At 35.9% G+C, this 13,791-nt stretch overlaps 1 protein-coding gene across 3 annotated transcripts; it reads left to right on the plus strand.

Moving 5' to 3' along the window:
• Positions 1-286: 286 nt before the first annotated feature.
• LOC115975121 (thymidylate kinase-like) lies at positions 287-8,957 on the plus strand. Of its 3 annotated transcripts, XM_031095777.1 has the most exons (7): positions 291-442; positions 586-660; positions 845-1,207; positions 5,816-5,927; positions 6,009-6,068; positions 7,288-7,392; positions 8,641-8,957. In XM_031095777.1, the coding sequence occupies exons 2-7, from the start codon at positions 623-625 to the stop codon at positions 8,755-8,757; spliced, it is 795 nt and encodes a 264-aa protein (XP_030951637.1). In that variant the 5' UTR covers positions 291-442; positions 586-622; the 3' UTR covers positions 8,758-8,957. The 3 variants fall into 3 exon arrangements, with proteins under 3 accessions (XP_030951639.1, XP_030951637.1, XP_030951638.1); XM_031095779.1 differs by lacking the exons at positions 7,288-7,392; positions 8,641-8,957 and adding an exon at positions 6,715-6,923 and having other exon boundaries at positions 287-442; XM_031095778.1 differs by lacking the exon at positions 586-660 and having other exon boundaries at positions 293-442.
• Positions 8,958-13,791: the final 4,834 nt, after the last annotated feature.

The following is a 13,791-nucleotide window of genomic DNA, read 5'->3' on the forward strand; positions in this document are numbered from 1 at the left end:
TCAAACGTATGTTAACTTATTATATTCTTTCTCCTCATTGTGCTAGCCTGCAAATTACCTCGGATAGTTAGGGTCACTCACTAATTATTAAGACAATTTGTATGATATTAGTAAAATATTTTCTATGGAATTTATATATAACTAAAATTTTCATTTACATATATTTTTAATCATTCCGGGCATAAAACTAGTTTTAACACAATTGAAAAAGTTGAAACATAGGATCAATTTGACACACGGTAAAAAATATGTATTTACCCATATTTTGAATTAAAGAAGATTCTAAAAAAAGAATTAAAGAAGAGTTACACAGGGACTGGTCAGTTCAGTTCAACGGCTGCCCTGTTTAGTGATTGCCCAGAAAGCAGTTTTGAAAAAACAAAAACTCTAATCTAGTCCCTCCTCACCGGCGACACCTTGATATCCTTCCCAAAAGTTCACGGTAAAGTAATGTTTTATTTTGAATATATACAAATGAATATAGTATGCCACATTCTGCTAATCGATGCTAACCATCTTCTCTATCTATTCCTATTCCTTTCTGTGCTTTTATAGTTATTTGTTGTTGTTAATTGTCATTCCCAGGCTTAGGAGTTAGGAGGGACATCACATCACCCATGCCATGCCCCCCACTTTCTCACTTTCTCCCTACAAGGCTTTGTACGTTTTTTTTTTTTTTTTTTTTTAACTTTTTTGCACAATGGAAAAACCCCAGTTGGCTACTTGGTTATTGTGGGGGGTTTTTTGTTTTCTCAAATATGTAACACCCCATAAGGAAAAAAAATTAAAATTTGATTTCTTTAGTTATTGTTCGAATTTATTTCAATTTTTTTTTTCTCTCTAGGAATTTTGGAGCTCTAGCGTTTGGAAAGTTGTCGAAATTTGAACTGAAATTTCCTAGCAAGTGTAGTATTAGGCAGATTCGAATGGCGGCAAAGACCCATGAATCTGTCTTAAGTGTTAGCAACAGTGAGTCAAAAAGAGGTGCCTTGATTGTTCTAGAAGGCTTGGATCGTAGTGGGAAGACTTCACAGTCTAGTAAACTATTCACATACTTGGAGGGATTGGGGCATTCAGCTGAATTATGGCGGTTTCCCGACAGAAGTACGAATGTTGGGCAAATGATATCTATGTACCTCTCCAACAAATCACAATTGGATGATCATACTATCCATCTCCTATTTAGTGCAAACCGTTGGGAGAAGAGGTTTGTTATGTTATTTTTTTTTCAGCTTGCTGTGATCTGGTTTGTGGTATTTATGTATATAAGCTGGAATGCCTTGTTTGTTCTGATAGTACCTTCAGTGCTTACCAATCTTTATGAACCTTGAAGGTTCATGAAGACTATGGTGATGGGCAAACCTGTCCAGGAACAATGTTCTGCTTTGTTTCTCAAATTTACTTTTTCCTGATTCCAATCTATTTATAACTAATCTTCATATCTAAACCAATTTGTTAAAGTATCATATGACAATGACATAGCTAAATTTCATTAAAGTTCTGATAATTTTTATTAAATTTGTTACCAATCTGCATATCAAAACCAAAAGTTTGCTGCTCTGTTCTTTTGTTTCCAAGTAAAAGAGTTGCTCTAGTTTAGAACATCAGAGGGCAGCCAATAAGTTTGTAAGGACAAGTTGAATGTTCATAAACTGTTATGGATCTCACAGTTCTCTATTTCTAGAGGCTCTCATGATGTATAGGATGGTGTATTCCATATTAAAGGAGCATCTTTGAGGGGGGGCAATAGGTGCACAATTCCCTTCGAGGAGCATATGAGGTGCTAAGGTGCCTCGAAAGGTTGCTTTTTTCAGTTGGACAGCAGCACTATTTTAAATTTTTACTGTGGATAATTTCAGAAAATTAAACATATTATTGATTGGTATCTATGTCCAAGATTAGTGGGGAGTCAGTTAAGCATCTTGTATTTTATTGTTTAGTGGCAATATCTTTGGCCATTTGTATTTTCATTATTTGGCATATCTTGGGTTATGTAGAAGACTTGATAATTCAGATGCTTGGTTGTTGGCAAGCAAGATTTGATCACCATTAGAGTTCAAAAATCTAGAATTCTGTTCATTTGTACGTATCACGGACAATTTGGCCGGGGAGGAATAGTAGCATTTTTAAGGTGTTGAACATCTCAGCATTTTATTAAACAGTCTCTTTTGAGATCTTTTTATGATTGGATTTCAACGGTTATACTGTATTACTTCATTGGCTTGTGAGAATCATTTTCATATATGGGTAATTCAAATTTTTGAGTCCTCGAGCTTATTAATTGTTTATGAATCCCTGGCATGTCAGCATATTTCTTCTTATTATTTTTTCTTCCAAATCTTGGTGCTTGGATACTTGAGATTTGTTGTAATTTTATATTCTCTGTTTGGCAGCCCATTGATTGATGCACTGTTACATATATTTAGGCTTCCATTGGCGCTTATATTTGTTCCTCATTTAATGTGTATGCCTTATATTCTACCTTGTAACGTATATTCATAACTCCATTGAGATTAATACAATACACACAAAATTCTTGATCTTACCTGGTATTAGAGGGTCTTATGACCTAACCCAACTTCCACCCTGTTTTTTTGTTTTAGTTATTTTCATACTTTTGAGTTGAGTACTCATGGTAACCTTGCTGTGCTGCCCCGCGTTCTCGCCACACCATTGCTGTATCAGCCTACAATGCTACTGTGTTACCCAGTAGCCTTGCCTAGAGGACTCATGGTCCCATTGTCATTGACCCTGACCTTAGTACGTATACGCTTCATGTCCACCACTTATTTAGTGCATTCAAAATTAGGCCTTAACAATCTCCCTGCTTCCTCTTAACCCTGTTGCACCTGCTTTTTGCTTACTTGAGTAGTGTGCCCTTGGGAAGCCATGCCGTCATCTAGTTGACCGTGAGGGACAATTGAGTTAAGACTATGTATGTGGCACACAAATCATAGATTGCTGTAATGCGCACCTTTTTAGTTGTGTGTCCTGCCACAGAGTCAATAATACCTTTTTCCATGGATTTCTTTAGGAAATATTTTGCCTAACTTAACCTTTGGGCTTGTTGATCTCCATTTCTCTCACCATGTTTGTTAGCTTTGAAGGCAACCAATGGCCTCAAACAGGCCCTTCGTGTTTGGTTGGTTTTATCAGTTCAACTCCTTTATCCTCCAATTTGGCTTTAGCATAGTCGAGTTGATCACTCCATGTTTGTAACCGTCATTGGGGAGTAGTATGCCCAACTCATGCACGGTGAGGGAAGAATAATGAGCGTGAAACAGAGGGGAGACAAGGCGGATAGCCTAAATTTAGATGATAAGAGACATGGGATGAGCATAAGGCAATGATCATTAAGCCTAGAATCCAGTGTGACTATGAGACATTAGTGAGTATATCACTTCTAGGAAGCAAGTATTTTAATGTGTCCTTCTCTTCCTTGTCCTTGTCTCCCTCCTTCCATCCCTACCTCAAAAAGGGAATCTTTGCCCTTATTTATAGTCACGGATGGTCTCAGGGGAAGAATCCACTCCTCAAGTCCCATTGTGACAAATGTCACCAGGCTGGGAGGGGCACGTGTTAAATGGCACAAAGATCATCCATCCATAAGTTGTTCAGAGCATGGGAAACCTATAGCGGCATAGGCCGCCAGAAAGGCTCGCCTCCACTAATGATTCCCTGGTGCACTTATCCATCGTTTTTGTAATCACTCCAAGCCACAATCCTTATGTCATTCCTTGATTAATACCATACTGCATCGAATCTGTAAAGGACTGGCGCCCTAAACCCCATCCCAGATTTTTGGCTAGCATGCTTAGTCTTTGTCAGAGTAGGGGAACCTGTTGCGGCTTCGTACAGCTTTTGGGCAATTTGTGGAGGGGAATCCCATCTGTTCATTCTGGCAAAGGTATGCCGAAAATCAAAGTCAGGCAATTTTAGGCACTTAGTCCAATAAACTCTCTTGGGAGTTAGGTGTCTCCTTTGTCGGCGGCTATGGTGCCATCATGGGCTCGGTAGTATCTTGTTGCAATACCCTTGAACACGTTATATACTACCTTGTAATGTATATTTGTAACTCCATTGAGATGAATGCAATACACACAAAAATTCTCAATCTTACAATTGCCATTTTCTTAAATTTCATATCAATATCCTATCTTTTTTACTGCCAAAATTTTTTTTTTGTTAATCTTTACAGATCTTCAAAGTCAGATTCTTGTTACTTTTTAATAGGATTAATAGGGTACTAAACATTGCACCCCCAATTCTGTGCATGATTTAGCAGTGACAGATTTTGAAATTGTTGTGATTTCAAGCAAAATTTTATGGTTTCATCAGTTTAAATGAGACATACAAGGGAAGTGTATAGTACAGAATCTTTTAGCTTTATGTCTTGCTTCCACAATCTGGATTTGTCATGGGTAGGTTATTGGGTTGTGGTTGGACTGTTTACGGTGGTTTTTAGAGCATATTTTCTGTTATCACTTGTATAATATGGTGGTTATGGTCATAAATGTTTCAGAATGTGAAACGACAAATTTGTGTGCATTTTTATGGCTACTCTTAATGCAGAGTGTATATTGTAGATATGTTCCAATTAAGCTATGGAGCCTGTGGGGAAATTTTGCTTAAATTTGGACATGTTGGCTTAGGTGGTAAGACAATCACGATCTTGTGGTTCAATTGGTTGTGTGCAATGTGGTCATGGTATTTAAATTTGGATATAATGGTTATGAGACATATTGTCCATATCCCATTTCATTCATATACCTTATGGTCAGAACTCATAAGCATTATGGACTGGAGATCATATGCGATGGAAGTTGACAAAGAATGGGGATTTTGATATCCGTTCGTTTTACAATAAGTTAAGGAGCCCCTTACCCATTATTTTTCCTTGGAAAGGTGTTTGGAAGGTTAAGCCTCCTCGGCGTGTTTCCTTCTTTGTGTGGACTGTTGTATGGGATAGGATCCTTACGGGAGACAATTTGAGGGGTAGAAGGATGGTTTTTGTTGATTGGTGTATCATGTGCTGTTGTAATGGGGAGACGGTGGATCATTTGTTACTTCATTGTGGTAAGGCTTATCAGTTGTGGAGTTTGGTGTTTAGATCTTTTGGGATTTCTTAGGTCTTGCCAAGATCGGTTGCGGATACCCTATTTGGTTGGTGGAATTGGCTTGGAAAGCATGTGTCTAGCATTTGGAACTTAGTTCCTTTATGCTTGATGTGGTGTCTTTGGAGGGAGCGAAACAGGAGGACGTTTGAGGACATGGAAAGTTCAGATGACTAGTTATTGGTCTCTTTCAGTGGCCTTCTGTTTGATTGGTTTAGGGCTTGGGGACTCACCTCTAGTGATTCCCTCCCTTTGTTCCTTAACTCTCTCCTGTGGAATATATTTTTTTTTGAGTTGCATATGGCGACTTAGGTGATTCTTGTGGCTTGAGTTGTTGTATGCAGTATGGGCATGCAGGGGGAATCCACTTGTTGGTAAGAGAAGCTCTTGAACCATGACAATTAACCCGTATATCCAGGACCCTTTACCGACTGATATTATGCTATTCAAATTGTAATAGGTGGAATTCTTTGATTCCACTATGTGTTCTTGCAAGATTGGTTTTTACTTTCGAGTTGAAAAAAATTCAATTGTGGATGGGATGAAATTTGTTGTGCCTTTTAAAAGTGACAGCACCTGGGTTTTTTTTTTTTTTTTTTCCTAAACATTATTTCTTGGTTCAAACATTTAGTGATAATGTGAACGAGCACTCTTTTGACTGTGGCTGGACTTGTACTCAGTTGCCTGTAATGCATGCGCAGATCGTTGATGGAAACTAAATTAAAAACTGGAACAACGCTCATTGTTGACCGTTATTCGTACTCTGGGGTTGCTTTCTCCTCTGCCAAAGGACTTGACCTTGAATGGTGTAAGGTGAAGACATGATTCAGACAGTTCTTAAATGAAGTATATGTTTTTTATGTTGTTATTGGGAAAGAGGTCTTCTTTTTGCAGGCACCAGAGATTGGGTTGCTATCTCCAGATCTGGTACTTTACCTTGACATACAACCAGAGGTAAGTTGAAACTAAAATAATGTTGATTATAATAATTAACGAAAGTAAAGATCAAAAGACTTCAGTCGTATTATCAGCATGTGTTTCTTTTTTGATAGGATAGCTTTCATTGCAAACAGACTACTCCATGTTTGATTTCATTTGTGCCATATTGTTCACATCAAACATAATGAGACTAAATTCCAAATGTCCAACTAATGCTTACCTACCCAATTTCTCCAATCAAACAAAAGATCAATGACCTTCTCCATAACACCCATTGGATCCGAAAAGATCAAAAGGCAAAGCTCTAGAAGTCAGACGCAACAGTATAGTATAAAAATGGGTGATCCACCATCTCCCCATTATACCTACACATACAGTACCACCCTGTTAGCGTATATCCATGCTATGAGATTATCATATGTTAGGATCTTCCCCCAAACCATGGTCCAGTATGTGTTTCTTTGAGTTCTATAGGAAGCTTGCTTTCTTCAAACATTTTTGAGGCATAAAACTGTTCTTCCTGAGACCCAGTTTACCTTGCGTTGAAAGATTTCAGCAAGTACATTTTATGTAACTTGTTTTTTAGACCTTTGCAATAAATTGTTTCATACATGCAGACAGATTCTAGGTTGTTGACACCACCTTACCCTTATGAAAACAAGTAATGAAGAAAGTGGGAGGGGAAAGAATAAAAAAAGATGGATCATGTATCCTTTTATGCTGGGAATTCATGAACCAAAATAACTGATTCTAATGGTTCTGTGAAATTGGGTAACCATCCATTGAGCCACTGATAATTTTTTCTTACAGCAAGAGTTTTGTTTGGGGTGTGGGGTGAGTGGATGGAACCTAGGTTCTCCCTATGGGGAGAACTGGACAGTGCCACTAGTGGCACTTGGTGAGCCACTTGGTGAGCCACTTATAATTTGCTAAAGATTGATTTTGCATTTGTAAGATGTTGTAGGCAAGGGTGAGTGAATGTAACTAATAAATCATAGGTTTATATCAAGATAGCACTTAGTGTGCCTTAGCAATTATAGAGTATATTAGTTCTTTGAATGAAATAATAGAAATTGCATTAGGGTATAATACTGGTGGAGGATGAACCTGATATGCGCGCACACACAATGTACACATTGCACATACCATATCCTTCTAAAGTGCACATGCACACACACACCCACACACGGACTTATATACCTCTAGGACTGAGATGTCTTTTCAAATACTTCAGAAAGCTGCAGAGAGAGGAGGATATGGAGGTGAGAGATATGAGCAGCTCGAGTTTCAGAAGAAAGTTGCCAAATGCTATCAAGTCCTCCATGATGCCTCTTGGAAGGTAATTTTATGGTTCATGTGGTTCATGTGTATGCATGTATTGTGATTATTGTGTTTCATGTAGTGATATTTTGAATCAGAGAAGATGCATATTTGACTCTGGTTGTAATTCTATTTGGTGGGAGGCACCTAGGAGCCTGCCACTACTTAGGATAAAACTATTCTTCAGCAGCTATTTATGTTTTTCAGTATAGCTTCATATATTCTATTTCAGCTATTAAACTTTTAGCCATAAAACATTCCAGTTCTACTACACGATGGTAATGCAGCTAAGCAAGAGTTTGTTGTTGATTGATTTCAGTTTGCATTATCTTTATCCTTCCTTTAATATATTTTTTAAAGAATGCTAAAATATTTTTTTTTAGATGATGAGTGGCTAGGCAAAATAATTCATTAGCAATAGGTTAACTTCACTTCCAAATTTTGGCCTGCATAAAGGGACCAAAATGACTTTGAGCTAAAGTGCCAACACAAAACCAGCAAGCACTGTGGCTTATTCATCCTAATTTGTTTTTATCCTTTTTTTTTATTAAAAAAAAAAAAATCTGTCTTCTCTCTCTTCCCAATGCACATCCAACACATATTCCCTCTTTCTATCTCGCTGAAGTCCCAAATTTTGTCTTTGTTTCAACTCCGCTCTAAAATCCTCAAGGTGATGGCTGTGGATGAATTTGGGGGTATTTTTGGAGGAATTTGGTACTAGATGGCCGCTGTAGTGGTGGCTTCATTCACCAGAGGATCTTGATGGGAATTTGGGTATTTTTGTGATGGGTTTTGATGTGATGATGATAGTTGGAGGCTCTTGCAGAGTGTGTTTGAAAAGTGATTACCTAAAATAGAAATAGTGGGGCTAATGGTTAAATTTTCGCTAAACTTTGGACTAATATGATGGGAATGCTCTAATAGCGCTTATTCCTTCTGAAGTTATGTTGTCTGTTGATTCTCATCAATTTTACTCTTGTAGTTTATCTTTATTGATGGACACAAAAATAGTAAAAAGGAAAAAGGAAGCTAAGTTTAGGTAGTAAGAACAATATTCTGTTTTGAAGTTACGTTCTTTGGTTTCTTCTATTTTATGGTGGAGTTTTTCTTTTTCTTTTTCTTTTTTCAAAGACCAGACTCATTAGACGGCCAATACTACCTGCCCATAGTGTCTGACCGTGGTCTATTCAGCTTTGTGTTAGTAAAGTTTAATTTTGGTGCATGGATTGCTTTGGATGTTTGAACTTGTATTCTTGATTGATTACAGATAATTGATGCCTGCCAACCAATAGAAGATATTGAGAAACAACTGCAAGAAATTGTATTGGATTGTGTCATGACATGCCAGAAAGGCAAACCCCTTTCCAATCTTTGGTCAGGTTAACTCTTGCAGCCTCTTATTGTTATTTATTTCCCTTCACTATGGAAAGGGATTATGCATTTGTATCTCTGCAAACTTGTCCAAGAATTTTTGAACACCTTTGTATGGGTTTAAAATTCTGGTAGTGTTTTACGATCACTTTCAGCCCTTGTTTTAATGACAAAGGAGGTCTCTGAATTTAATAGTTGAATTAAATTGTGAAATTTTTTTATTTTGCAAACAATGAATAGTATGAGATTAGCTGTTGGCTTGAAGGAATTTTATCTTTCTAATGTTGTTCTTAGTTGAAAAAAAAAATTTGGAGTTTAAATGTTCATGTCAAATTCTCCATTATAATGTCTATTGAGATATATGTCAATCTGATGCTCGGTACTTACGGATTTAGATTCTCAAATAAAGTTTATACAAATCTAGATTGGAACCATGTGATGTGATGCTCACCTTAGTTTCTTAATATTAACCATGATCTTGGCTATTTCACCTTAACGTATTCAGAATATCATTTTGCTATGAGTTTGTATCGGGTCAAGAGCAAAATATTAATAACATTGTAATCATCCACATATATAAATAATATTTATGTGTTAGGGTAATTAACTTTGAATGCCCAAAATATGCTTAACATTGTAATCATCCACATATACAAATAATATTTATGTGTTAGGGTAATTAAATTTGAATGCCCAAAATATGCTTCGTGAGACAGCGTGCGCGTGGTATCAAAGCCTTTAATTTTTCTTCTTCCTGTCGTAGCAAGAGTTCACTATTGCTGTCTACACTCTAGACATTGCAAAATTGGACCGGACTTGAACACGAGGGAAAAATACCTGACCCAAACCTAAAAATTTTGTAACCCGACCTGACTCAGCTGACTTGTGACCGACCATTTTTTTTTTTTTTTTTTTTTTTTTTAACTTTGTTTTTATTTTATTTTTATATAAATAAAATTCAGACCTAATTGGTTTACTTGTTTGTTTTGAACTTTACCGTGAAAGTGGAGTTTCATTGTTGAAACGGTGCGTATTGGAGTTGTGTTTACACGCATAGACGTTTTAATGAAATGGTGCATATTGGAGTTTCATTTTGTGTTTCAGCATGGAGGTTTTGCGCGTTTTCTTGCTGCCATTGTAGCCGGGTCCCACGTCCTTTAAAAACGCAAACACAAAAGTTTTCAGTAAACGCCCAATCCAAACATAACCTAAATTGACAATTAATGTCAGTGCCACAACATTATTATTATTTTTAAATGTTAATTTTTTCAAGCGATTCAAAAATAAATAAATAAATATATATATATATATCTCTATATATCTATATATATATGTATGTATGTATATATATCTATATATATATATATATATGTATGTATGTATATATGGGTAAGACTTAAGTACAGTATTTAAGTGTTATTCCTTAAGTTTTATTCTTAAGATTCTGTTATATGGATTTTTTCATATGAGATAGTAGTGTATTTTTTAGTTAAGTAGACATATGACTGAATTTTAAAAGGAGAATCTAAAGAATAATACCTAAAGTACTGTACTTAAGTTTTTTCCTATATATATATATATGTATATATATCCATAATAATGCCATTTAAATACAATATAATGGCATCAAGAAAGTAGTTAAAGCCTTTATCTGGTTGTATACAAGTGAATTGAAAAATGAATGACTACACGTAAATAACACATGAAGCCAATATTATTAGATACCAAATGATATAGTTCATTCTATAAGATAATTTGGTATAGTAGAAGCATTCACAATTGTGAAAAGAGTGAAGCATAAATGTGAGGAATCAATTTGTAACGACCCCAATTTGATGTGTTGGGTTCGAACATTAAAGGCCCAAACAATAAATTTGTAGAGAGTGGGTTGAAAGGCTAGGCCTTGGTCACCGGGCGGTGGTTGGTCATGGTTTTCATAGTAATTTGCACGAGGGTGAACCTGGCGTATCTAACAAGACTTTTTTTTCAACACAACCTGAGTGGCTTCGGTCCTTAGACCTCCTCTGAGGAGTTTCATGTTCTTATTATTCTCCTTTTTTAGGGTTCAATGGTCCGAGAGATGATATGTCCCCCTTTTTCTCTTGGCTGCTTCCCCCCTTCTTTTATACTAGCTTTTCCCCTCTCTTATGCGTCTACGTGTAGGTTTCGCTTTTTAGGGCCGGTACTTGTCTTTTTAGCCCATACCCAAAGTGGTTGGGGGTGGTTGTAAAAGCTGAAGAGCATGGACCTGTCAGGCATAGAGTACTTAATTGCAGTATTGACAGCCTTTTACTTGGGCCGCTCCTACACTGTGCTCGCCCTTTCTTTTAGGAGCGCTCTGGGATGCTGAGGACAAAATCATCATCAGCTATATCCGTAGGCCATTTGGACTTTCATTGTACGTCCTCGGCAATGCCTCTCATCGGCTCGGACCTTGGGCCCTAATGTAAAGTGGGTCGGGGTCATAAATTCTCTGGCCCCACAATAAATATATCAATGAAATTGACATAAATTATGAATGTTTAAGTCAATTTTTTAGCTATTCATGGCCAAAATAAACAACTTTTTTTCAAAATAAAAGATTATGTTCCTTAGAGCGGGAGTTGCTTAAAAATGACATGATATTCATAAAAGAGACCATGTATAAATAAGAGCATTCTTTGCAAAGGTGTCAAATGCTATAAATGCTATAATTTAACATCAAATTTTAAAAAAGCACCCTCCATCAAAGGTGCTAGATGTTATTAATTTTGACATTTAGCTACAGTGGGCTGCTATCTCTAGCAGCCCAAGATAACAGCCCACTATAGCAAGATGTTAAAAAAAAAAAAAATTGTTTGTTTAATGAAACATTGTAGCAACAATGGATGTAATTATTGATTTAAATGAATAAAGAATAAAGAAAGAATAATAAAAAAAGAATATTTAAATGAAGTGGTAAAATAATAGAACTTTTGATGTTGGGTGTATTTTATAGCATTCTTGATGAGAATGCTCTAAGTAAACAATCAGACTTATATTTCCAAATTGAAACAGAGTGTTAACTATCGTGCATCTAAAAATACACATAGCTATTAGATTATGAATAAGTTTTCAAAATTGTAAATTTTTTATATGTTTTTATTATTTGTAAAATTAGTTACCTAATAGGGAATTTGTAATTTTGTTATTTGTTTTGGGATGTTGATATTGCGTGGAAATAGAACTTGTGTGTTTGTTTTAATTAGATTTTTAAAGGGTTGACTAGAATCCTTTGTATTTGTTATGTTTTGTTTTGGTTAGCAATGCTAAGATGTGTATAATTTTACCATTAATGAATAAGTATCAAGTTTTTTATTTGAGCTCCTTCTTGGCATGGGTGAATCCAAATTAATGCATTTCACATAAAAAATTACGGGTTGAAACTCAATTGACAAGAATTTTTTCTAAGCCGTTTAAAATGACCTATTTTTTACTCGACCTAACCTGACTCAATCCAACTCGTCTTGTTTGCCACATCTATTGTTGTCGACATTGACCATTGTCAACGACCACACAAATTGAGTCTAGCGACAACATTACTTGTCAAAAGCTTAAAGGCCAACTGTAAGTTCCATGATCTGTACCCCTTTTGTGACACATTGGCATGTTGATTCATTTTTGTGAAGGCGGGGTGCATTACTTAATCTCCCTGAAAAGCAGTTTTAGACTCAAAGCTAGTGCGAACCTGGGAGTGTGCAGAGCCTCTTAAAAAAAGATGATGGAGTCGCCACCTGGCTATAGGTTCAGGGACCAAAACATGGCTCCATGAAGGTCTACCTACTTGAGTAGGTCCAGAGTTAGGATACAAAATGGGAAGAGGTTAGACACCCTAAGCTGGCCCAGTCATAACTGACCTTCAAATATTTTTACCGGATAGTGGTCAAATGGTGTCTATCTAATGAGCCTATGTGAATGTGCGCATACATTTAGGTCTTAGAGTTCGTCTATGAGTCATGTGAATAGATAAAACAGAAAGCAGGAGATAGATCATGTGAAAAGCAAACAATCATGTTAAGGTCAAAGAAATGTATCAGCATATGTATATCTAGTCATGTGAATATCAAAACATGTGGATATGTAAGCATGTAAACATCTAAGCATGTGAACATAGGAGCATCCGAACATGAGAGCTTGTGCTTCGCACAAGTCAATTACTAGTTGTTTCTATGAGAAACTTTTTAAAGTCTTATGTTTCTTTAAAAAAAAAAAAAAAAAAACTTTTTAAAGGCTTCTTCTTATTTTTTTTTTTTTTTTTTTATGTATGATTTTGCTTTTACATAATTTATTTTGTATTAAAATAAACCAACAAAAATAAGCTAATTTATTTTGTGTAAATATCTTTTTGGTCCCTATATTTTGGCAATTTCCACTTTGGTCCCCACATTTTTTGCATTCCTATTTGGATCCCTAAATTTTGAAAATCGTTTTTAATTTAATCCCTACTGTCATCTTATTAATGAAAATTGTTTACGTAGTAGATAGAGTGCACTGTTGGCATGTTAAGCGCTGACAAGACTAATAAAATAATTTAAAAAGAAAAAAAATGTCATGTTAGCTTATGATTTGAAAAAAAAAATATTAAACACAAAAAATTGTTTAATTTCCCAATTTTAAAGATAAAAAGTAAAGGTCGGAATCCTAAATTTTCTTGTATTTTCTTGAACTTTCTTGATAACTAAACACACTCTTCACCAAAGACCCACAACAGCCTTAGAAACCTATGACAAGTCACACCCCATAGATTTTCTTGTTCTTCCCTAAAGACTTATGGTTGAAAACCCATAAGTTTTTCTTATTCTTTGCCACTCTTAAATAGGCTGTTGGGTTCTTAGGGTATTCTTCGGCTTGCCCTCTCATTAGAACAGTTCTTAAGGAAAGTGATAGACCAACACCCATGGGTGAAACCCTTCTTCCCAAAACACTTATGGCCAAAAACCTTCTTCCTTAAAGACACAGATCTAGGAACAAAAAAGAGAAAGACATAGATTTAGGAACCCAACCACCACTAACAGTTTCAGTTCACACC

The sequence above is a fragment of the Quercus lobata genome, chromosome 2, assembly GCF_001633185.2.
Source record: "Quercus lobata isolate SW786 chromosome 2, ValleyOak3.0 Primary Assembly, whole genome shotgun sequence".
NCBI lineage: Eukaryota > Viridiplantae > Streptophyta > Magnoliopsida > Fagales > Fagaceae > Quercus > Quercus lobata.

Excerpts from the sequence above, each read along its gene's own strand:
- LOC115975121 (XM_031095777.1), top strand. The coding sequence starts at position 623 with ATGCCCCCCACTTTCTCACTTTCTCCCTACAAGGCTTT. Across the intron at positions 1,208-5,815 it reads GCAAACCGTTGGGAGAAGAG|ATCGTTGATGGAAACTAAAT; the intron begins GTTTGTTATGTT and ends ATGCATGCGCAG. Across the intron at positions 7,393-8,640 it reads TCCATGATGCCTCTTGGAAG|ATAATTGATGCCTGCCAACC; the intron begins GTAATTTTATGG and ends GATTGATTACAG.